Source organism: Onychostruthus taczanowskii, unplaced genomic scaffold (genome assembly GCF_017590055.1).
Source record: "Onychostruthus taczanowskii isolate IOZ18803 unplaced genomic scaffold, ASM1759005v1 scaffold8, whole genome shotgun sequence".
NCBI lineage: Eukaryota > Metazoa > Chordata > Aves > Passeriformes > Passeridae > Onychostruthus > Onychostruthus taczanowskii.
The window spans coordinates 6,229,350-6,255,695 of NW_024505892.1; the positions used below are offsets into that span (position 1 = coordinate 6,229,350).

Genomic DNA, 26,346 nt, shown 5'->3' on the forward strand with positions numbered 1-26,346 from the left:
TGCAGAGCAAGGTTAAACATGCACCCTCAGGATGCTGCTCTGACCCGGCCTAAATAGTGTGACTCCTACGATTGTTACCAATGAAATACTTCAACAAAAGTATGTTTTTATGACCACGTCTTCAATTGTGCATAAAAAGTGTCAGATGTCACTTTTGATGTGCGTCTCAGTGATATTACACAATATATTAGACAAATAAAAAAGTCATTCTTAAAATTTATAGTTCATAGTTTGCCCATTAATCTTTCCAAATGTGAGGAGTTTTTTCCATTTAGGCTACAGACAAATTTTAAAGACAAATCAGACTTTTTTTCGTATTTTTTGCCATTGTGCAGAAACATTAAAATGGCTTCAAAATCATTGACTTTTCAGCTCTTACTATAAAATGTTTAATAAGACTCATAACACTAACCCAAAGTTTCCTAGATATTTAATTCTTGATTTTATATATAATTATTGGGCTATGAGGTTTTGTTTTTCTTTACCTAATATTGTCAATAGGTGGCCTCAGTTTATTTTTTTTACTGTAGAACTTCTTTTTGCTTTTAAATTGAAATTCTGTATCTTATAATTGTTTATCACCTTTAAAATGTTGCTATTGCTATTTTAAATTAAAGCCACTCAAACAATTCTTAATGGAATAAAATTCCATTAGGATACAACGCTCTTCAAAAATAGAAATATTTTGTCAAATATTTTGACAAAGTTTGATGTATTGGTGTTATACTGTTAATTTGATTTGGGATAACAGACATACTGTTACAGATGTTACATCAACTAAAAAAAAACAACCCAAAAAACAAAATCAAAAACCAAACAGAAGTTTTAATTCATTTAAATTCATTTTCTCTTCCAATCAACTGCCCTGATTGGTGTGCAAGTCCTCAGGGAATTGGTGGCGTATCACCACAAAGAAAATGACCTGTTTCTCTTTGTGCTTTAGCACAAAACGGACAATAGCCTTGATTTCGTCACCAGCACCCCAATAATTCAGCTGAAATACTTTGCAGCACAGCTGTGGCTCAACAGCAAACTGCCTGCTGTGTGTCACTGCAGTGATGTCAGATGCATTACGGTTTTGGGGAAGTGAACGATGCTCTCTGTGAGCGCCAGCTTTCTTTCATGTGGGTCGGTGTGTGCGGCAGTGAAGCTGGTTGGGAGGGAAAGGCTCAGACTTCAAAGGGAGGGCAACACGCAGAAGGGGTGATAAAGCAAGCCCTAACTACGTGCCATTCATAGTTACTTCACTAGAAAATCCAGGCACACAGAGCTGTTGAACTGAGTCAGTTTCTCAGGATCCAAATGCCTACTTAAATCTCACTCATCCTATTACTTAATCCCAATGTAAACAGGCCATCCGATCACACTGCCTAAAAATCAGATAACTATGCTCCAAACCATGGACTGTGCTAATGCTTATTCACAAATTATTCTCACCCTGTTTTCTTCACAGGAGTTTTACCATTGACTTTAGGGCCTCAGGACTTTTGTCAATGAGTACAAGCTGACTGGTGATGATGACTCTTGTCTATTTTCCACCAGAGTTTAATCTGATTTCACATCACACTGTTCATGTTTTGCAGTCAGAAACTTTTGACTTCTTTCTCTTTTAGACAAGCATGAGTCCCAGTGACATGAGTGAAAGGTGAAAACAGTTGGATCATCATTTGCTGAGTGTCACTACACAGCACTATTTTAATCATTAATTTCAACTTGGAATTCTGGACAGTATTTTGTGTCACTGGCAGGTGGATGGTCCAGTCAGCCTGGAGAAGTTAGCCTTTTTCCTTCATGAAAATGTGAGATCAGAGTTTTTCCTGGTTACAAGTTGTAGAACATATTTTTTAGAGATTTTCTTGCATTGTGATACTCCTTAATACCTACACTATGACTTAAAATCTTGATGTGAGTCTTGAATTTAAAGAAACATGTTCCATTTCAATGTTTGCAGGCGTCAGTCCAGAACAGTTCCACTGCAAGCAACATATTTGGGGCTTCCAGTTAGCTTCAGTATGGTATGAATTTAATCATTACACAGAAAGAAATAATTTCATTCAGTACAAACTTTTGATCAGTTCCACTTAGGAAAATACATTAAATCGAGAGGATATTAAGTAATTGACCAAAGGCACATCTGAGCACCGCCAAGGCAGCGGGCTGGCCTGCTGTCTGGCTTATTAATTTTTTAATGCTGTAAACATGGTAGTAGAAGATCATAGTTTCGACATGGGATTACAGGCTTTTGCTGTCTAAACCCTTCTCCCTAGTCCCCAGCATGGAAAGTAAAATCTGTTACATCCTGCTGTTCTTTCTGTGGTTTCTGAAACAAAACTTTGAGAGAAAAACTCTGGTCTCAAAAGACCCTGTGGGAAATGAGAAACTTTCAAATGCTACTGTAGTTGTGTAATGTTGACAGTATGAGCTGAGTGATCCTTATACAGATTGGAAATACACGAGCATCTGCATAATATGCAACAATCAAAGTCTCCAGTATGTTAAGAGAGCAAAACAGGAGAAGCAAATGGGGTGTGGGAGGTACAGGCTCTGCTGCCACCAGGATAGCCTAAGCATTCACAACCTTTGTTAGAAACACAAAAATGCGAGATGGAAAGTTACAATCAAGCAGAAAGACTGCACATTTCAAAGAATGAGCCTGTACACTATACATTTTTGCTTTTTTACTCAGTAGAATCATGCATCTCTTGTAGGGCAGAGATTGGAGAGTCAAGGGAGTCACAGTGGTATTGGCAAATTTATTTTTAGAGCTCTGTGTCCATATGAACAGTATAAAATCAGCTGGGGATCTTCATGACAGCAACTTGCAGGACTAGATTATTAAAATACTGTCTATATGTGCATCAAATATAATCTCTTTCCAAAAGTCACACCTCCTTTTTTTGATATGAGCACAGATGCTTTATTTGCAAGTAGCTGAATCTGACAACTGTCATAACACAGCTGGTTATAGAATTATTAGGTTACTACAATTACTGGGTTACTACTTTTAATAGATCACATATTTACCCTTCTATAACAGCTTTTTTTTTTTAATCTAAGCAATAAGATAGAGATGATGTAATTGAGTTCACATTTTAGAAAAAATTTATAATGTATAGTCTTGAAGGCTGGTTATTTGGAAACAACTACAGCTGACTCTAAAAGGAATATCTGTAGTTGGTTACAGGATTTAGAACTTGATGTGAGAAAGTATGGCCTTCACCATCATCATCACTATCGGGTTGTTTAAGGCAATTTTCTCTGGGATCCTCTTTAGTTCCTATACTGGTTAAACTTCCTGGCTCTTTGAATGTTGGTGGTGCTCCATAGTATGTGATAAAAAAAAGTCAATTTCCCTTCTCTCTCCATGAAAGGAATTTTTCAGTTTATTTACAAAACTCTCTGGAATGACAAGGAGCCATTTGTGGTTGTTGTGGCTGATTTCTGTTGTGCTAAAGATGCTAGGAGACTGCATAAAACTCTGCACCCCTGGTGAGATTTTTCAGCCTGTTGATGCTCTTTCTAACCAAATTCAGGGGAAATGCATTCTGGCTGCCAGTATACTTAATTTTCAGGATCACTCTGCCAGACATGTGTTTAATAATGATGAGGCAATCCCCAGTGAGGTCTTGGCCATTTGGGCCAAGGGCCTCCTTGCTCATAGACACCACTACGAAACAGTTATGGATACTCCCTGAGAATGTGGAACGGTCCCACACTCACATTTGTGTTGCTCTTTAGAACTCTTGACATTTGGTGAGTAAAATAGGTTGGTTTCTTTTCCCTCAGATGCGAAGTGCCTCTTGAAGAGAAAAATATTGTCAAGCCAGGCAGATGTTTGGGGAAATTTTTTTTGTTTTGTATAAGATCTTTTCCTTTCAAAACATAGAAAGACACTTGGGAATCCTCTTTGCTACATGTTTTGTATCAGAATGCAGCAATACTCTGAAGTAAAATAGAAGTCAGGCAAATCTCTGGAGGAGTTACCACCCTCTCAGAGAGAAGTCCTAAAATATTTGTGAAGATCAAATCACAAAGAGAAGCAGAAGACATTAAGCCTTTAACAGTTGACTATTAGACTGATTTTTCCCTTTTGCCTCTTTTGCGGGTGCCTCAGATTCCTGTACATCCAGAGGAGGCAGAACAGAGAGTCCACATTCCTCAGCTATCACCACCGGTTCAGCTTCATCCCAGAAAACTTATTGCCAATCCAGCGTAGGAATTGCCATGCAGAGGTTTACCTTCCCCAGCTGATCCCCCATCACAGCACATCCAGTCCCTTGCCTCCCTGCAGGTGATTTCAGGACTAGTGATCAAGCAGAGCTTAGCCTGCAAGACTGAGCTGAGGTTTCGCCTTGGCCCAGGCTGGCAATCTATTTAGCGCTGATAATACAAATTTATCAAGCCCATGCATAGTGGCTCTCCCAGGGATGTCCTACGCTCCTGGGATTTGTCCCTGCTCTCCACTGCCTGTCGCCTGCACGACAATTCAGCTTTTTTCCCCACCATTGTGCATCCCACCTCTAGTGCTTTTCCACACAAAGAAACACTGTCCAAGAAAGAGTCTGAGGAAATACGCTGTGGTTTGCAAACTGAATTCCTTAATGACTTTCTCATTAGAAGAGCTGACTGCCAAATGCTCTTTGTGCTTGCCTAAAGGACGGTCTGCATGATTGAGAGTGGCTCTGCTTTAGATGAAGTATTGTTTTCAGGCCACCACCACAGGCAGCTGCTCCTCACTAGGCAAGGGAAAGAGAAAGGAACGTGAGTGAGCCAACAGAGCAATTGAATGACACGAGAACCCATGGGATTTCCCACCCCAAATCCCCACCACCACAAGGGCTAATGTCCATTTGGGTCCTGCGTGGTGGTATAAGCTGAGGTGGGGTCTGGCTCTCCCGGCAAAGAGCAGCCCAGCTGGGAAGGCCGAATTCCAGAGCAGCTCTGCTGTGAAAATATTTCCTGTGAGAACACGCAAGCCTGAGAAACCAGGAGCAGCAGCAGGGATGGATTCCATTTGCCTAGCACATCCATTTCAAGAGCAAACCTCTAAAAGGATATCTTGTTGTTGGAGTGGTGATGAGACAGGGCACCTCATCTGCAGCAAATGGGCAAAGAATATTCTTCTACCCCATGCTTTCCCCCAGGTGTCAGAACATATGCCCAGCCGGATTTCTCCTGCATTTTCTTATTTTCATGCTTTTTTGATCCCCTAAGTTTTAATCTAATCATGGAGTAAAATTGATTGAAAAATATAATCGCAAAGGTTTAGAATTTATTTGCTACACACGGTCAAAATCTAGCTTCTTGTCCATGACAGTTCAGATTCAAACTCAGCTCCTTATCCTTAACTTTCTATTTTTAACAGAGACTATAACTCATTGTTTCCAGAGTAGGGCTTTGGAAAATATTCTGATATTTCATTTGCTAATGAGAATTAAAACTAATATCTGGACAAATGACTTGCACAAAAAGAGGCCTCTGGGAATAAAAGAGCTTAAAGTCAGAGAGGAGAAGGAGACAGGAGGTAGTTCAACATCCATTTAGGGTCTTCTCTAATCTCCACTATTTAGGTTTTACAAAAAGAAAAAAGAAAGTATAGATTTTGGACCTATAGCCAGCCATGAGTCTGCAAATGAGTAGTTGGTATCACTTCTGGCTGATGTTTGTGTAAGAGCTGAAAAAGAACTTGTCTTTGGGTCTCTGTGCTCCCACCACTTGCTTTGCCCACTGCTATGCTGCATTTTCCATCCCTGAGAGTCTACGATTTCACTGTGCTCAAAAAGTGTTTGGATACAAGAGGGCAGAGCATTCAATGGTTAGTAGGGTCATGCACGGAATATTTCATCCCCATTGATTCAGTTCTGAAAGTTGTTGAGAATTTTTTATGTTTCTCTTTTTTTTTGGTCTTTGTAACGGAGCAGGCTGCCCCAAAGACCAAGTGGTTTCAAGCAAGTGTATTTAGCAAGTGCAAGTCTTGGACATATTTGCTATGCTACACTCCATACCTCCTGGTTCTGCAGCCACTGTCTAACCTGCAAGGCCACAGTGCCCAACCCTCTGCCAAGGCACTGAATCTCTCTTCATCCCTTATACCACATCTCTTATTTGTGGCTAACAGGAGTGGTCTGTGCTCTCCTAGTGCTTTATCACCTGCTTTTTCACTTCAAAGTGTTTCTTAATGTGGATATACATTACTTACCCATTTCTACTGTTTACATTAGTATAGAAATTTGAAGCAATGCTTATACCTAGTGTACCGTGACTAGATTTCACTAGGTGGGTTTAGGTTTCCAGCTTCCTGTGGCACACCACTTAAACTCTGAGCTCTGTGTCTGATACAGGTTAAAAAAGAGGTAAAACTTCTGGTTGCTTCCTTGGGTTTATGGTTGCAGTTGCTGAAGCACTTGAGATCTGCAGGTACTGACAATTTGATTCAATGAGAGAGGAAGGGTAAGGGCCAGTTCTGTACCCAGAAGATTGAATGGCTTCTGGAATCCCTTCAATCCCACCCAGCCTTTGTAGCAGGGGAAGGACTGGCCCATACATTGCAAGAGTATGGCAAGCATCTAGATCTGAACCAGGGAGGGAGGAGGCTGAGAGGTAACAAGAATGAGATCTTCATTGCTTGGAGATGCCTAATTTCAAACACGTTATTGCATTCTCTAGGCACAAATATTTTTGCTCCACATTTTTTTCTTCCAGGTTCAATGACAAAGCCCGGTGCTTTCAAATAATGCCAGTTTCTGGAGCATCCAGCTTGTCCCTCCCTGCTGTGATTCCTGCCTAGGCCAGAATAAGGTTCTGCCCTTACTGCAAGACAAATGAGAAACTATTTTATTACACAGATACAAGACTGAAAGAAATGCCAAATGCAGTAAGAGAATCAAAAAAGTGCATCTCTTTAATACTTTTTAAGAGAAAAAAAACCTGTGCTTCATGTAAAATGTTAATTCTGACTTTTCAGTGATATTTTTCTTTAAGAATTTCCAAGAACTGGAGCTTATTTTGCTTCACACATTTAGTTATAACATGACATGAAATCAGTGGAGCTTGACTTGCATATTTTATCCTATTCCTTGCTCCATAGCACTAACAATAACATTCTCCATTTGGAGCTATGCTTTCCTTTTTTGCTGTGTTATTTGTACGAAATGTATCCGGAATGCATGAAAAGAGGCAGAAATTATGAAAATGGCAAGGAGTGCATTTTATTTTATACTTAGTACTTCTGGATTTAAAGGGGGAACAGAAATTGGCCATGTAATGGATCTTAGCTATAGAGAATTATCATATTTCAATAGTAAAGTATTGCCTGTCTCAGCTCACACACACATCTTGACCTCAGAGCAGTTGCACACAATGTTTTCCCTGTCAAGAGAATCTATTCATAATGATGTGTCACAGGTGCTCACACATAATATGTTTCCCGTCAAAAGTGATCATCCATATTTTATACAGCAGCTTTGATGACAAATATTTTGTACTTCAGCTGCTTTTTCATCCAACTGTCAGACCTAGTGAAGGAAAGTCACAGATAGTTTTTAAATAATGTCAGCTTCTTAGATCAGATTACTGTGTCTGCCTTTTAAAGCTGTTTCATACAAGGACCACAAGACAGAGGAGAGAGAGATAAGGATGTTTTCATTTACTTAACTTTAGAAAGAAAGAAATTTCCAGGCTCTTAATTTCAAAATCAATAAGCTCTGTGCCTTTGGAATATTTTCAGGGGAAAAAAAGAATGTTATATTTATTAAGTACTCAGTATTTTGAGAGTCTAGTGAAAGCAAGTATGATAATTGAATTTAGGTTGCAACTTCTCACTGCTGAATGTCATTTATTTTCATAGTGGTGTCATGTCCTCATTGTCAACACATTTCCTTTAAGTTATGCTACAAAATGCTTGTCTCGGTACACACAGAGAATTGAGTTCTTGTATTCTTACTGAAATTGCTTGTGCACAGCAAGGCCAAAGTGTGTATATCTCATGTATGTGCAGCCCTACTGAGAGTAATAACTCTCAGTCCTCATTTCATTAATGAAAGAGGAAGAGTGAACTTGAATTCCTTTTGAGGTTCTTCAGATCGCAGGACTTGTCATTGAAACTTCAGAGCCCAGCCAAGTGCTTTTCCCATTCATGGGACATGACTTTTCTGCTGAGAGTGTAAGTGAACAAAGTACAGAGGTGTTCCTGAACTTCCCTGCCAGGCAACCCTGCCCTGAGCAGCGGGCAGTGGTGCCTCTCAACATGTAAGCCATGGATTCTTATGGACTCCTGGTCTGACTCCAAGGGCTCCACAGAAAGGAGTTGAAAAAGACAAGATAATCATGTGTGCAAGCTATTTAGCAGTGTCTGCAGATCAAAATAAAATCAAAGCACTAAAATAGGCAATCACACCATGCATGTTCATATCTATAAAATTATCACTGGCCTGAGGAGAAGGCAGAACAGGAAGCCAATAGTATTTAGAAATACAAGTTACAAATGAGGACTGTATTTCTTCTATATATGAAATATAACCAGATGTGTTAGGCTGAGACATTAAAGCTTGCACTTAAAAAAAAGACTATTTTTCATGCAAGACAGGGCCAAAAAAAGAGTGGACACAGGGTCTGGAGTTACTTGACGCTCCATTATTTCTTAGTGTCAATTTAATTAAGAAAGCAAGCAAGAAAGAATTAAAAGTAAGTAACAACTTCTAAAGTACAGGAGGATGCAAAACTTTATTCTTTACCACTGAGAAGTAATACACTTCACTATATCACACAGCAGATTAATGTCTGCTACTGAAAAGATAGTCTGCAACAGCATCCTCTTTCCTGCTATCCCCAAGCCCCTAAAGAAGTTAGGCAGTGTGTGTAATAAATTTCACTTTCCTTGTCTGAAGAATTAGAACAATTCAATTGAAAGGCAAATATAATCCTGCCTATGCTACATGCTGAGACTGGAGCAGGGTAAATGCCACAGTTAAGTCTAAACATCAGGTTGTAATTGTTAGAGATTAAAAACATGCCAGAGAGAACATTCCAGGGAAAGAAGGAGGGTGAGAAGGATGGCTCTCCTGCATCTTTTTTTTTAGGGCAAAGTATCATCAGATCTTACAAGGGCATATTCCTGCACAGCAGAATTCAAGTAAAATGGCATTTAGTCAACGAAGGAAAATATACACTAGATCGATTTTTAATCATCCAACTAGGAAAAGGAAAAATAAACAAACATGAATTTATCTGCCGAAACAAGTGCACACAAGGTAGAAAAGCCCCTGAAAATAAGGAAAACAAAAACGAATGTTCTCTAGAATGCTGCTGTTCCATACCATCTATTTCAAAGATTATTTAGTGTTGGTTATTTCTGCAACTATTTCTGCGGAGATGTCAGCTGAGTTTCTCATTTTTATGCAGATGAAATAATTTCTGAATGACAAGTCAGGTCATAAGAGGCACAAGAAAAAATGAAGCAATCTTTAAGAGCTGTCAGAGAGATGGATGGTTCACCATTCCAAGTGCAGAGGAACCATTATTTCATGGTGTTGTTTAATGTATTTTTTTCTCACAGTTTGTTATTTTTTTTTTAATTCTTTTCTTAGTGCATCCTAACGTGAGCCAGGGTTGCCAAGGAGGGTGTGCTACATGCTCTGACTACAACGGATGCCTGTCATGTAAGCCCAGGCTCTTTTTTGTTCTGGAGAGGATTGGCATGAAACAGATTGGAGTATGTCTTTCCTCGTGTCCAAGTGGATACTATGGGACACGGTATCCCGACATTAATAAGTGTGCAAGTAAGTGCTGGGGAAAGGGGAAGCACGTGGATTTGTTTGTTCTCTCTTGAATGCTGTGTCTCCTTAGGAGTCAAGTCAACAGAGAAGGAGACTGACAGGCTCTGTCCTTATTTGCTCAGTTCTTTGTAGTAGTGCAGTAAATATTAACCCAAGCAAGAAGTTAAAGACCACAAAATGGTCTTTAAAGCTCAGGGATCCTGGTTCTGCATGAATGACCTGCCTAGAACCCAGGTGATTGCCTCCTCCTCCTCTACATCCCCATGTGAAGGGGAAGCACTGGTGAGCACCAGGCACTGCCCTCTAGAAGAAAGAGAACGCCGGCAGCTCTGAAGAGAGAGAGGGGACTGAGGAATGCTGAATCTTGGTGGCTGGAGCTGTTTAACCCACTGCCCTTACTTGCCTGACCCCTGTGACAAGGAAATAAGGTGGCAGGTGGCATGCTTTGGAGATATGGTTGGCCCTGGTCTCTTTATAGCTTGTCTCATGCTCACTGTAGTTCTCTGAATGCCTGTAGAAGCTGACCAGGTTTCAGCCTGATTTGGGGAAATTTACTGGTTTGTGTTGTCTCCGGGCTGGGGTACAGAGAAGCCAACCGTATTCTTTACTGCTCAGGCAACATTATGACCCCACTATGGATTTTTGAACCATAAATGAGCTGGAAAAGATCACAATGTCCTCCCCACTCCTCTTTTTGTTGTTGAATTCACTGTTTTTAATCCCACAGGTGATATAAAAACATAAGAGCGATGGCCAAGAAACTTTCTCAGTTTTTACCTGGTAATAAAAGTTATTTAATGAATGGACCCCAGAGTAAAGTCTTACAGAGTAATTTGACACTGCAAAGTATTTGCTCACTTTTTAGCAGTGTGTGGCCTTGCATATCAAACGTGAGCTGTGCCATACATAAGGTTTTATGCATTCCTCTTAAAAATTTCTGAGAACTGGGAAATGTAGCAGCAATGCCAATTTGGGCAGTCATATAGAGAATACATTAAATACTACAGAACATCTGCTTGAACATCAGGGAACCATTTAAAAAAAAAGAAAGATATGTTGATCAAAACCACTCCTAAGTAGATTCTAAATTCTGGCTTTTTTTTTTTTTTTCTCTCCTGGAAGACTATTTTTTATCTCCTGGAGACAGGAGATAGGAGTGTGAAGCTGACCCAGCACTTGTGTCCCATGGGGTTAATTAGTACCTATGTGGTGCCAGGGTAGGACAGAAGCAGCACAGTGTTATTCTCTTGTGCTCTGCTCTGAGTGCCATTTGCATAGGTCTCCAAGGAGATTAGGAGTGTGAGGCTGTTCAGCATCAGGCCATCCTATCTCAATTCTCATCCATGCCAGGGTCACTTGTGGCTGGCCTCACCATGTGTACTGGCTAGGAAGAAGACCTAACGTAATTTGCTTCCTTTGAGGATTGTCTGACATTGCTAGAATTGTGTGACTCTGGTATATGTGAGAGAGCCCAAGGCAGATCATGGCAAAGGGCAACAACGCTGCTGTTTACTGTTTGCGTTTCAGAATGCAAAGCTGACTGTGATACCTGCTTCACCAGAAACTTCTGCACAAAGTGTAAAAGTGGGTTTTACTTATACAGTGGAAAGTGCCTTGAAAAGTGCCCTGATGGGCTGGAAGCCAACAACCACACGATGGAGTGCACCAGCATCGGTGAGTCTGCTGCTCCCCAAGTCCTGCCTTGTTTTCTCAGAGGGGGTGTGGGATCTAAGGAAGGCATGATCAGTTGCAACACCAGGGAAATTAAAATGTTCTTCATGACAAAATGTATTCCCCAGCACAAAACACTCAAGGTATTTCCCAAGTCTGCTACTTCACAAGAAGCACAAACTTGGTTGTGTCCCACAAAAAGAGCCTTGATGCTAAGAGCAATTCTGCCAGAGGAAGGACAGCCTGTTTGGTCTGCCCTGAGGTAGCAAGACACACATCTCTTGCTTGGTTGCTGTGTTATGCATCACCACTAACATCAAAGTTTAAAAAACCCTGAGTCAGATCCCATATGTAGTTTAAAAAAGATTAAAATACGAATGGCTTTACTTTAGCTCCCTTGTACCACCTGAGCCTTCAAAGCATGTATGCAACAATATTTTGAAGCTTACCTTTTCAAAGGTTAAGGCTAAAAACTAATATATTAAGGAAACATCCCCCCAGAAAACCTCCAATCTCCAAAATGGTACAATAATCACCTGACTTCAGAAAATGAGGATTACAAATAGGGTGTCACTGACACTGAAGGAGTAAGATTGATGTCATTGTGACTCACTGGCTGTGGAGAAGAGACTTGCTTTTGTATCTTGAGTCTCTGACTCAAAAGCTCCAATTATTCACACAAGGGCAATTTTGTGGACATCACCACACCTAACTGTCTGCTCCATCCCTTGGCCATCCCTCCAAATGAAAGAACAAGTGATATGTTTGCCTGTGAACAGCTGCAGTTAGCATCCCCCACCACAGGCACACTGAAGCTGTGGCAGGGTTCAGCTTATTTCAGTGTGTTGGCTGTGAATTGTGGTGGCTGAGGGATGTGAGCTGCACTGCAAGCTGTAACCTCTTCAGCCACCAGCAATCAGGGAGTACTCAGGCACAGTCTGGCCCAAGTGATGGAAATCTTCTCCACAGTATCATGCACACAGCTCTCTCTGGCATCAAGTGTTTTGGAGGGGAAGTAACGCAGGAATAAAAATAATGTGCAGTAGTTTGGCATTTTCCTTCTCAAATATATATTAGTTCAGGTGGTAGTGTAGGCTTTTATGGTTTTATTTTCAAGCAAAGACTTTCACCTTTGAAAGAAATTTAAGGGATCATTTTTGTTTCTTTATGGCTGTTTCGAACTGCTGTAGACTCAGCTGCTTTAACAGTGAGTCAGTATCAGAGAGGAAAAGCCATTTAAAGCTATGGAGTAAAACCAGAACATTTTTGTGCATGTGAAAGCCAATTATTTTAGCAGAAGAGCTCCAGTGTAACATGAAAAAAGTGACCCATATGACAATCCAGTGGAGGAAGGTTCAGAGATTGCCTAAAGTCTGTTATATTCCTAGTTTCAGAAAATTTAGAAGTAAATTCTGGATCTGGAAAAATGTTGACTTGCTAATGCCTCCTTATAGAGGAGCCGGAAGTCTTTCCTTCTTCAGTGGTGACTTATAACCTTAAGCATACAGTTGAACTTAAAGCAAATGTATACATTTACTATCTTTTTTCAAGAGAAAGATAGTGAGATGGCATAAGAGAAGGACAGCTAGCCTTCCAAGTTTACTCCAATTTTTTGTTCACACTCTTTGGATAAGCATGAAATGACACACCTTCTGACTTCCAAACAGTACAGGATGCACATTCACATCACTCTGGTTTAGAATGGATAACCTGCACCATTCTGAAAAGCTTGAAGCCTCACAATGACCCAAATTCTCCTCTGCTTTGCCTGTTTCCAGCTTGTGTATGCTACAGATGATGGGTCTTTAGATGGCCAAAGACACTTGACTTCCAATGTAACATTTTTTTGATATCAGTTGGTCCTTTATAACTACCAATTTCTAAATTTCCACCTTTGAGACAAGCTGCAGCATCTTGACCCAATGGCTTCACTCACCTTTCACACAGGCATGACCAAAGTTTATTCCACCGAAGCTGAAAGGATTTACACCTCCATCAAACCAAAGTCAGAACAAACCCCAGTAACTGATTCCATTAAGACCAATTGTGCTGTTACTGCCTTGTTTCAGGAATGTACAAAACAGCGAGTAGAAAATAGTAACTGTCATCATTACTTGACAGTATTTTCTGCTGCATATCCTTAACAGTCCAATTTCTATCAATTTATTGCTGCAACTCACTACTGATTAATTCCATTAGTTTTTGCCTCCTTTTGGCTGATGCGGAATGAAAATAATGTACCATATGTATTCTGTATACAAAAATATATTTTTCAGGCTAAATTTGTTCTGTGTTTATTGCAGTGCACTGTGAAACTAGTGAGTGGAGTCCATGGAGCCCTTGCATGAAGAAAGGAAAAACTTGTGGTTTCAAAAGAGGAAATGAAGTAAGAGTCAAAGAGATCATACAGCATCCGTCAGCAAGGGGAAATCCTTGCCCAGCTACAACCGAGAGCAGAAAATGTATTGTACAAAGAAAGAGATGTCAGAAGGAAGGAAAAGGTACCAAGTTATCATCATAATAATATGAGATTGATACTGTGTTTTTTTAAATAATTCACACCTGAATTCTTAGGGCTCAATTTCAGGCTTCACCAAAGATGCCGTTGATGTGGTGGTTTTTGGGCTGGAGAGAATTGTGCCGTTGCCTGCAGAAAATAAAATCCTAACACTGCTCAAAAAATGTGCTTTGTGTGATCCAGAGAGGACAGGGTGGGCTGGAAGGGAAGGCATTTTGTCTCCCAATTCTGTCTGCTGAAAGAGTTGCCAAGATGAAAAGTTGCATTGTAGTGCTCAGAACAAACAGATCCATCATAAAACATGTCATGGTGGGTGTTGTCTGTTGGACATCAGGCAGCCAAGTTTTGTGCTTCAACAGAGGGATTCCTCCAAACCAATTCTTATTTCATGCTTCCCTACAAGATTTTAACTCTTGTATATGCAGTGCTGGGGCCTCTCTCCCAGCCTGAACTATTTTCACTAGCTCTGGCTGAACAACACAACCTGATCCTGCCATCTGCATCTGGGTCATGAAAGGCAGCTTGTGGGACTTACTCCCCAGCATGGCAGTGAGGGAGTGGCATCACATCTATTAAGACTGGGAGATGCTTAAAAAGTCTATGAAATAATAATTTACACAAATTCCACTCAGTAGATACTGTTTGATTATTCTTCCCTTCTTGAAGAGGGGAAGGTACTTGATCTGTCCTCAGTGAAGTTACTCTGGTTGACAGAGGAGGAACTATGGACTATTTCCTTTTCTCCATTCCTCCCATTTTCTCTGTCCCTCCAATTTCCACATCTCATTTATTTCTCTTTTTCCTCCCACCCCTTCGGAAGGTGAGTGGAAGAGGTGGAGCAGCTGCCCCTCCGTGTGAACATCTGTAAGGCAGCAGCTGCTGCTGGCACCAAGCAACAACCCCCTGTTCCACTGTAAAATGATGGCCAGGTTGCTGCAGTTGCTGCAGTTGACTTAGGGAAACACTCAAGGGGCTTGGATCTTGTAACCCTTTTGAAGGTTAGCTCATTCCCTGGGGATGTACCTCATGAGAAGGGCAATAATGTTATTAGAGAGAGTCCAAATGAGGGCCACAAAGATGTTGAAGGGCCTTGAGGGGAAGCCATATGGGGAGCAGCTGAGGTCACTTGATCTTCAGCCTGGAAAGGAGGAGATTGAGGGGAGATCCCCTTGCTGTCTACAACTTCCTCATGAAGGGAAGAGAAGGGGCAGACACTGATCTCTTCTCTGTGCTGACCAGTGACAGAACCAAAGGGAATGGCCTGAAGTTATATCAGGGGAGGTTTAGATTGGATATCAGGAAAAAGTTCTTCACCCAGAGGGTGACTGGGCACTGGAACAGGCTCCCCAGAGAAGTGGTCACATCACCAAGAGCTCAAGAAGCATTTGGGCAATGTTCTTAAGCACATGGTGTGACTGTTGGGGTGTCCTGCTCAAGGCCAGGTGTTGGACTTGATGATCCTTGAGAGTCCCTTCCAATATAGATTCCGTGATTCTATAGTTGGAAGGAGGATCTTATGGACCAGATGGCTACAGGTGATTCCTCCTCACCCAAGAACTGGGTAGATTTACTGATCTATAGGGCATAGATGTCACCTCCTCCTCCTTGTGTCAGGCAGTATCCTGAAGAGGTAGAGAGCTGTACCTGTGTCAAGGTCACAGTCAAGACAACCCATTTACTGATTCCCTTTAGAAATCCTACAGATTTCTACTTTCAAAATGTCTATGCTTGCTTCTGTTTCTACACAGTGGCACAAGATGAAACAGCCTCTCATTAGCCCACTGTAACGGGGGAAAGAGTCCATTTTTTTCCCTACCAAAGCCTAATCTTGACAGAGATGAAAATATAGAACTGAACTGTAATTTTGGACTATGAATCTGGGGTTTTTGTGTGGTTTTTTTTTTTTTTTTTTTTTTTTTTTTTTTTTTTTTTTTGAGGTGATGATATTATGTGTTTGCTTATAGCAATTTGGCAAACACTTCAGATTGGACAAGACATTTCTGTTTGAGAAATGCCTGCTGTTCCTGTTAGAAGAAACTACTCACGTATTTTGCTATCCATTCTTATTTTATGGGATTTGAGCCAAACCATACTTGAAAAATACTGTGCACCACAAGAATTTGTTCACAATCATGAATCTTTTTCTTTCCTTCTTTTCTGCAATATGCATAAAGGTGGGTTTTTTCCATCTTTCGTGCAAATCACAGTCTATATTCTAGCCTGTTTTGTACTCAGTAGATTATTCCTTCAAATGAGGAACCTGTGTTCCCACTCTGTCTGTGCCCTTGGGATTTGTATGCCTGTGTCTGAGATGCTCCCTTTTTTTTTTTTTCTTTTTTCTGACATTTGCATTCTCAGTATTCACAGAAGTCTTTTCCATTCACATTCATCACTTCAGGGAGATGATTTTTTTTTCTTTTTTAAAGAAAGATAATTTGTAATAAAACTGAGGAAAATCACATATGAAACATCAGGATAAAAGAGCTTCAAGGGTTGAATTATGGTGACAGGCTAGGAAGGTAAGAATTAAGCTATAAATTGTCCTTCTATTCCTACTGAAACGGGGAAACAAAGCTTTCCAACTTAATCTCCAGGCAACATATCTTCCCTACTGCTACTGTCCCTTATTACACAAAAAGAAATTTCTATTCCCTTTGAACAATAGAATAATTGCCCAAGAAAGCAAGCCAGGCTGTATTCTTAAGGGTAGCTGTGCCCTGTCAGTGAGTGCAGAAGGAGGTGACAACAGAAACACTTGAAAGGAAAGGGAAAGTCGATAAGTTTGTATTTACTATTGAGAAATATAGAAAAGGCTCTTTTGTATTGTACAACTCCCTGTGGCCACTCAGGCATTGCTTTAGAGTTGAACTTCCATGGCATTGGCTTTTGAAGTGTTGCAGCAGAGCCGGCAGTGACCAGCAGTGCTGCTAATCTTTTCTCCATGACCATGAAGAGAGGGTCAGCTCGGTCACTCTTGGCTGTTTCCATGTTGGATAGATGTCTGTGGCTGAGGGATTTAGGTCAAAGACCACATGATGACGGGGTGTGCTCGTCACAGATGCCTCAATGACTTTGCTCGAGACGTTGAGGTCAGCGACAGGATGTTGCTCAGTGGAGGCGCTGCTATCGCACAGCAGCAAGGACATGTCTCTGGAACAGCTACGCAGAACAAGATAAAGCAGATGAAGGCGGCTTTTTTTCTTTGTTTCCATCTGCTGCTGCGTCATTGAAGCTGATGGTGATGATGTCTTGCAACCCTTTATTTCTCCTTCAATGGCTATGCAATGATGTTTTACTGTGAGAAGATGATAATATTTTCAGAATGGATGCAAACAAATGGGAATAATGAGGATTCAAATAGCTCAATTAGCCTAAAACGTTCTTTTTACTTATTTTAGCACTAAATTAGTTGATCCCAGTGTGATCTGACATGGTAATTCCCATGTATTTCACATACAGGCTTCTTTTGTATTTCAGTCCCATCCAAACCTCACTGTAATTTATTTCATCATTCTCCTCTTTTGAACCCATGATGCTGTGTTCTTTTTAGTCTGCATTACTATATGATATTAAGTTCCAGTTTTTTCTTTCCAGTTACTTCTTCGAGTTCTTTCTTTTCTTCTTTCTTTTTTCACACTTTTTGTTTTGTTCACTCAGTGCAGTGTACTGTAACTTTTACCTTCCCACACATAACACGTTCTTGGCTTCTACCCTTCATTGACAGATAAAAATTAAGACACGTGTTTCCTGTAGGCATGTCTGTTAATGGCAAATAGATGTCCTGGAAAAGTAAAACTTCCAGAGCTTCTCAACCACTGCAAATTATCCATCAATATTATTTCTTTGTCTTAATAAATGTGCTCTGGCCTAACAAAAGTCCCTTTGGACTACTGTTTGCAAATGTATGAGATTGACTTTATTGGACGAAATACAAATATTCTGAAATTCCAATATTCTGCATACAAAAGTATTTGTGGGGAAAGAATTGCATGTTTTCATGCAAGGGGGAGGAGGGAGGGTTCTTGAGGGTTCTTGACTAATTCTGCCAAGAAGAGAATATTCACCATATGACTTTCTGTTGAGTCCCAACTAAACCCTCCATCGATCAGACAATTTCACATACTTTCAGAGAATATATTTTAATCAGTTTGAAGATAATAAAAGAACTCACCAAAATTAGTATTCATTATGAACAAGGAAGACACCTTAGAAATCTGGGTATTACGCAAGCCAATAGATAGATGACATCGGTTACACAGCTACATTATTGTAAGCAAATAAATCCATTTCAATTGTTTCTCATTCTTATATTGAATTTTTGCACACTGGTGGTGTTTCGATGTTCAGAGGACAGAAGCAATATTAACTTAACTGTGTCCCATTCTGTGCCAATACAAACCAAAGAAAGTTCCCATTCCTGACAGGCAAAATTTGAAGCATTGGACATGAAGACATGGGTGGGTGAATGCAGAATAGCATGCTTCCTTTTCACTGTGGAATGTAGCAGCTGTTACCTTGTACAGTCTGAAAGCAAGATACTGTTATGAGAGGAAGAGGGATAATTTTAGTTAAAATTCAAAAGACTACAATCCCCTGGAGGTGAGGTATCTTGTCAGCTAATTGTTTAAGCTCTACAGAATAGAGACACTATGCTGTGATTCTTTTTAAGTTTGCAGCAGGAATAAGAGAGAGAGAAATGCCTTTGAAGTGAGGAGCTGAATTCTAGATGCAGACTGGTGAACAGAAGGGAACTAAGGGAACAAGATTTGTTGCTAAGGAATTTTAAGGAGGAAGTGCATAAATTTTTGGTAAATAAATTAAAATAATAACTTCTATGCTGTATGACATAACATGTGAATATAAAACTGCAGGTTCATAAAATAGCCTAGAGAACTGAGACTCAGCTCATTTCTGTTGTTTCTTTGTGCTAGTTCTTCCACCTCTTATGTGTCCACATAATGCTTCCAAACATATTAATCAGATAATGTCTGAAGAAGTCTTCAATTGGCTGTGGTGTGATGGCATTTCAGGGGAACCACAGTAAAACAAAAATTGGATTTGAAAAATAATCATGTTCAGTACTAATTTTACCTAGTCTTGGCAAAATCAGGTCAGAGCAGCATTTTGTTGTGTTGATAAATGTGTAGTAATGGCTGTACATCTACTTTTTCAAATGAATAGTCTATCCCTATACACTCCATACTCCAAAGATAAAAGTCTCTTCCCAAGGCAATGGAGGCCCATACTGCTTCAGTAATTCCTCAGAATACTATTTTTAAGCAAATATTTTTTCTGATTAAAAGAAAAAAAAATTGATTACAATTCTAGATATTTCTGGTATTGACTACTTTTACTTAATCACATTTAAGTCCTAAGCATGGCTATGCGGGAACGCAAGATATTCCTATCACAGTGCACAAGTCACATCCTCTCACTCATATATAGCTCAGTGGCATTTAAAACAAGAGGGCTGGAGCATGTGAGCCAGGGAGACGTCCCAGCACACAGTTCACTCGTGTAACTGTGAGAGACGGGGTGTCCTGTGTGAAGGCCACTAGTGTGGTTATGGTTAATGACCTTACTCCATGGCAGGTCACAGGACTTCTGAAACCTCAAAATGAACACGAAGCTAATTACTGCATCCCTGTGTTTACATATTGCATATGCCAATGGGCCCTAACTCTGGCCTTTGCGAGCCTGAGTTACTATAATTGAGGAATCTGTCTTGTGAAGAGTTTGGTTGTTTATTTTCCATTTGTTGCTGCCAAGAGGGCTTCTCATTTCCTTTCCTTGCAAGGGTTTTGACTCTTTAACTTTAACACATTTCCAGCTTCCAATAGTAGGGCTGCTGAGACTGGGAATCCACTAGCTGCAACACGAAGGGAAATGGCATCCTGGGGATACCCCAAACCAGGCAGAGCACGGCCAGCACCCAGCTGCCAGTGCCTCTGGCCAGCAAATATGGGCACAACCTAGAGAAGAGAAGAGATCTGGGTGAACAGGCTTCAGAGGGAAAAACAAGGCCAAAATGAGTAAAAATGATTTGTGAATCCAAAATAGCTAATAGTAGAGGATATACTGACTAGAAATCAAGGGCTGAAAAGGTTGGGAAAAAACCTATTTTTAACCTTGTAGCATTTCCAAGACTTGATCATAGGCAGTTTTGAAAGTTTTACTAAGTTTACTAAGTTACTACCTGCAAACAGAGACATCAAAACTGAACTAATTACTAGTAATGTTCAATTTCACTACAAGCTATTTTGTTTGTGCTACTGTGAACATTAACTTCTCATCAAACCTCAGTTCTGACAGACCCACGTGAACCACACAAGCAGGTAGTACATCCATGCTGTGTGCCTCTGTATATATGGTACTGCACGTGAATGCACACCTCCTGTACATGTGCACCATGCCAAGGTGCACGTGTACAGAATAATATGCATCTTGATGAACAGTTAGGTGAAAATGGTTGTGCCCTCAGATATCAAAATTAGGTTAAGCCCTGCAGGGTGCTGGCCTGACACTGTCTCTGTGCTCCTTGGAAGATGCTCTCCTTTCCTGCTACTAGCTCATCTCTTGCCACCTTCTGTCTCCTCCCTTTCCTGGGAGCCTGGGAGCAGTGAGGAGGTGACTCAGATGCCCTGAGCTCCTCTGGAGCGTCCTACAAAAAGGGTGCTGGGCATGCTGTTGATAAAAAGCATCAAGCCCACATTAATAGGAATAGTGTCAAAGCTGAGACAGAAGTATGTGGTCAATTGTTCTTGTAAGGGAAGTGAATCAGAAAAAAGCTGATTGCATTCTTTTATTAAAATGTGAACAATGTGAGAGCTGTCTTCAGATCACTAAACCAAATAAGGGATAGAAATCAGCTCTTTTTCTCTTCTGATCTTCCCTTTTGGTGCCTCCTTGTGCTCCAGAATTGGCTAGCTGACTATATTTTAGATGCCTGATCTTTGTAGGAAAATCTGAAGGGAATACAAGCCCCTCAAGAACCCTCCCTCCTCCCCCTTGCAAAGTATCCATCAGGTATTCATTCAGCACTAAATTTCTAGCACCTGCCTAAACTCTTCCCTCTTGAATAAAAATGTTTGGTATTGAAAGCTCCAGCAAGAAAGTGAAACCCGCATCTGTGTCTATTCCATGAAAGAAAAGAAAGCAGAGGTCTGCTCCTTGCCCACAAAGTCCAGATCCACCTTCTGGCTTGCCACCAAACCAGCTGGGGCTATTCCCTCCATAGCAGATATGACTGGGGAAGGGCAGGTCGAACAGAGTCCTTAAACAAACTCCCAGTTATGTTATGCAGACATGCAAGAGTCTGCCTAGTCTCTGATCTTACTCCCCGGCACAGCTGGGAACAACTGTGGCACAACTTATTCATGGCACCTTCACCTTCAGCGACTTTCCATCATTTCAGGGAGAGGCACACGGGAAACTGCAACCACTCTCCCCTCTCAGTGCTGCAGGGCAGAGACAATGTGCAGAAGAGCAGCGTGCCATTCTCTCCTATGCCTCATCCCTTCCTTCCTCGCATACCCACGCTAGCCTTCTATCACAGCTCACAGTTAATGCTTCCAAAGCCCTTCCCCTAACTCCTAGTGATGTAAGGAGCTCTTTCTGAGGAAGGGACACGTTTGTCACTGCTGGAAGAGGAAATGAGGCTCTTCCACGATGTGTGCCTCAGTGGGATACCATCACACCTTCTTTCTGTTGATGCTCCAGCAGACCCCACATCAAGCTGTTTTCTCACTTTTGAGCAATATTGCTACAATGTAAATGTGAAGGGACGTGGCTGCTGGGAGCAGGGCCCGCCTGGCTCTCACCACCTGGAGACCTAAACCCTTCACTGTTTTGACCTGAGTGTCCTGGAAAGAGGAATAAATGCAAGAGAGGAGTTTGATAGGGCATCTATCAAATTTAGTCCAAGAATGCAAAACATTTGGGGTATGTGAGCTACAGAGTAAATCAGGCTGTGGATGTTTCAAGCCTAATGGCGACACATCCAGCACTGTTTAATCAGCTAAATCCTGGGCTATGGAACACTTCCATGTATAGCAATGCTGTTATAACACTGCAGTCATGGGCAGCATGGCACTCATTCATTACTGTGTTACAGCTGCCCTCATTTTAAAGGGCCTGATCCAAGACCCACTGAAATCCCATTGACTTCAGAGTATTGTGGATCTAACCATAAAGCAGGGATTTTCAGCATTCCTTTGTAACAAAGTGAAAACAAAGGAGCACTTTTTTGGCTGCTGCTTCTCCTCATCTCTCTGGATATTTGCCTTTTCTTCCCCACCCAGGGAGCTCTGTTTGTTTTTCCCCACCCAGATCTCTGCATCTCCATGCAGCCTTTGCTCTGCTTCTGCTGCCACCTCCCTTTCACCTTCATGACTTTGGAAAGGGTATGAAGTTAAGTTTTGAAAAGGGTATGGAGTTAAGTTATGAAGTAAAGCACTTGCTGCCATAACCTTGTGTTATAAAGGACCAGGGAAGCTTCAAAACATTCTCAATGAGATGACAACATCCAGTGTTATTCTCAGAGATCCTAAAGATCGAGAGAGAGGTTGTGGGAATCTCTATGGAAGATTTTTAGGGAGGTTAGACAAACAATTATCAGAGCCAGCCTAAGTATAGTAGCTCAGATTCATAGACTAGTAAGGGACTAGATAATTCTTTGAGAAGCATTTATAAAATGGCAACAAAATTTCCACAAAAATTTTTCTTGCCTGTTGCTTTGTGGAAAACTCCCACAAAAAGACAGTGTACTGCCTATTTACAGAGCACAAATCCAAGTATCTCTGTCCACTGACATCAGTATAAGGCCTCCTGCTGTCATTTACCAAGCTCAGACTTTTATTTGGGCCTGGGTCAAAGAACTGAAATCAACTTTTCATTATTTTTGTCTAGTTTAGTCATTTGCATTGCAGAGATATATGTTCATGTTTCTCTTTGCATTCACCAGATTTGAACAATTGTTACAGGAAGAGTGGAGGGCTGGATTTTCTTGCTAATTTATGAGAGATACAAGGTAGCAACTCTCTGCCACGGAAAATGTGTCTATTTTAAGAGCAGATGCAGATACGTTCCATGAGGGGCATATTGCTGCCTGTTTAGGCCTGAAAAAGAAATAAGGACAGATGCAAACAAATAGTATTTTTCAGTAATTTTTGTTGAAGCAATTTTGCAGTGACAAAAAATTATTGGAAGAAAAAATCCAACATTCTTCATTTAAAAATGTGGTGGCCATTCAAGATTCTGAAAAAGCATTTTCTAAATGTTCTATTTTTAGTTCCTTGAAATTCAAAATGGTAGCAAAAAAAACATAACTGGTGTTGCATGAGAGAAATATATACAGCTAACATTAAGGTCAGAATTTGACAATTAACTGTGGGGATTTTCTATTGTTGTTTTGTTTTACTAACAAAATGACCCAGTAATTGAGAAATTTCTCAATTCTAATCTAATCCTCCCCAATATCTACAGCAAACAGTAGCCTCAGTGTAAAGATTTACAGCTACAGTTATGTCTCTGCTTTGTTCTTGAGCGTGTATTTACTTCTGCCCATTTGCTTTCTGAAATTCTCTTCATTTGTCATCTGAAGAACCCCATTTAAAAGGAAAACAGGCTTCAGACATGAAACACAGCTACATTCCTGAAACATGAGATGAACAACCTTTAATTCATGCAACCTTTCATTTACAGTAATGTTTAATGGATGGGCTGGTTTCATTATGGACAATGCCTCTCCCTGTCATTAGCCTGCAGAACGGGCTAAAACTCTTAAGCATTTAAAGGAGCTCCATTTCAGTTTCTGTATTCCCTCCTCCCCTCCCTCCCCCACTCCCCATCACCCCTTGTGACTGCCCTTTTTCTAAGTGCACAATCTAAATGCTACACTCTGCAAATTGCACTTATTGCTGGCTTCGAGCATCGAAGAGCCCTTCTCAGCACTTTTTATACAAACCCTCACAAGGTCAGAGTTGGAAAAATCTCAGCTGGTGGACTTGGATCCCATGAGCTAGTGACCATTTATAATTAATATTAATGAATGGCAGATGACAGATGTTTATTGCCTAAGCAGAAACGTGCATTGCTAAACTAGAAGTATTTAGTTTAAATCCAGAGGAACTGACTTTATTTCTTGTATGGATGTGGGGTGGTGGTGGGGAATTCCAGTGGGTGATCCAGCCCTTGCTACCTTTAAGCAGGAGCATGGAAACAATAATTCTTTAAAGAAGAATCCTGAGCCCTCTATTTGAAGGATGACATTTGGTCCTTCAAAACATTAACTGAAGTAAGGGGAACCCTCTGCACACTTTGGCAGCTCTGATTTGCAGCAGTAGTGGTTTCTATCCATAGAGTATAAAGCACCAAAATTAAGGAACTCTGACCTCTGTTTTATGCTTGTGGAACCCGAGAAAGTAATTTAAATACAGTATTATAAAGAAAAAAAGTCTTTGTCACTGAGAAAAAAGATTGCAGTTCCAGACAAAGTATGCTTTTTTGTTACTGGATTTTTTTCCATAGAGAACTTAAATTAAACTAAAGCTATGATGCATAAATCTTTCAAGTTTAAATGTGACACAGTGGAAGATGTAATATGGAGATGGAAGAGTCTTGTCTCTTGTGAATAATTAAGGCTGATGGAATCTCTGGTTTTCATCTGAAACAAACTCTTTTACTGTACATAAATTATCTTCCTGGACATAGAGATATCTTGGGTAACATTTTCAAAAGTACAACAACAATTTCAAGTAACTTCTTAGAGTCTCTGGTTGAGGTTGGAGTAAGAGACTATTTGTTCTGAATCCCTTGGACAAAACATCCTCCTCCTTATAGTATCTTGCTACAGTATGTGTGCACCAATTATTTGGTGTTTTCTTGCTCCTGAGGTTTTTACACTGTCTGTAAACTGTTTCTGAGCATGCCATTCCAGACCCTACCCTTTAGTGGCTACAGGGGTTGGTCTCAGGTCTTATGAAAGAGTGCCAAAGGAGTTGCAAAAGCAGGTGGTGCTTAAATCTGTAGAAATAGTGAGCAATTTCTGAAGCAGAAATTGCTGATTTTTTTGGCTGAAGCAGAAGTTCTTGGAGCAGGCAAGAAAATGATTAGTTACTCAGTTTGAAAGAGAAGCATGAACATATTTGGTGACTACTGTACACTGGGCTTCTTCACCTGGAGGCAGGAGGCAGCTGGAGAGAGAGACTGCTGATCCCCACAGTCCAAATTTTTCCCAGAGAGGCTAGAGAGGATCCTGACTTTGTGCAATACATCATTGTACTGAAAATATCACTTGCCGAACTTTTGCGTCAGGTTCCTTAGGATCTTTCTGGCATTCCAGCAGCTCAGCTCCTGTAACCAGCCATGCTGTACAGGCTGCACACACACCACAGGAACACCTAGGGGTGTTACCACTTTACCAGCACTGCTGTAGCCCTCTTAAGGCACCCTCCAAGCCAAAACATAAAACATGCAAGTTGTGCAGAATGGCCGTTGTGCACTGCTGGCAGGATCTGTGTGAGACAGGACATGGAGCAGATCTCCTGGTGAAGGTGGATCAGGGATTCCAGACCTTTCTTAGCACTTGGGGGTGCTCTCTCATGAGAGGCTGCATTCTCATCTCAGTGGGAGCTGTATCTCCTCCAGCCTTTGGGCCACACAAGCTTGCCTGCATCCATCTCAAAAGCATGGCAGTCAATTTGTGAAGTATCCCGAGTGAAGTGGGCTCCAGTGATGCACTGTCACATGGCAAAATCATTCTTCACATTCCACTTCCAGCTACTCATAAAGCTGGCTGCTCACTTTAGTGTGCAAAGCTGTGTTACTACAAAAAGCTCTAAATGCAAAGTTCATCCTCAGAGGAATTTGAAAAGAATAAACTTATTACATTCTTGGGGAAGAAAAGAAAAATAAAAGAAGGAAAGACAGCCTGGATAAAATTCACATGGACAACTCCTATCTGTGATTCATGTTAAATTGAAGAGTTATGAGAAATGCTAAAATATTTGCATTCAAGTTCCTTTTGTGCACATCCACCATAAACCCCACCCAGAAACACTTTTAAAAAATATTTTATAGGCTTTGATTTTCCAAAGAAATTGAAAATACCAGATTACAGTCATCACATTTCCCAGAAACTTGCTGATTTCAATGAACTCCCACTTTCAAGTAGGCAGGTTTTTGAAAAAACCTTGCATTTGTTGAGGTTTCTGCCTAGTATCCTTCCAGCTTGTCCATTGCGTTGGCCTCTGGCAGCCCATCTGGCAGACTGACAAAGATTCAACAGCCTGAAAACCTGAGATCCCTTTGGCAACTTGGTCCAAGATTCCTAGGCTTCACTGGGCTAAATTCTGAACCCTTCTGGCATATAAATTCCCTGAAGCC

General features: G+C 40.8%; 1 protein-coding gene across 1 annotated transcript in view; it reads left to right on the top strand.

Moving 5' to 3' along the window:
* Window positions 1–26,346, top strand: part of RSPO3 (R-spondin 3) — a 58,613-nt gene that overhangs the window by 21,952 nt on the left and 10,315 nt on the right. The window contains exons 2-4 of the mRNA XM_041423824.1: window positions 9,585–9,776; window positions 11,301–11,447; window positions 13,748–13,945. Coding sequence (XP_041279758.1) covers window positions 9,585–9,776; window positions 11,301–11,447; window positions 13,748–13,945 — 537 coding nt within the window. The remainder of the gene's footprint in view (window positions 1–9,584; window positions 9,777–11,300; window positions 11,448–13,747; window positions 13,946–26,346) is intronic.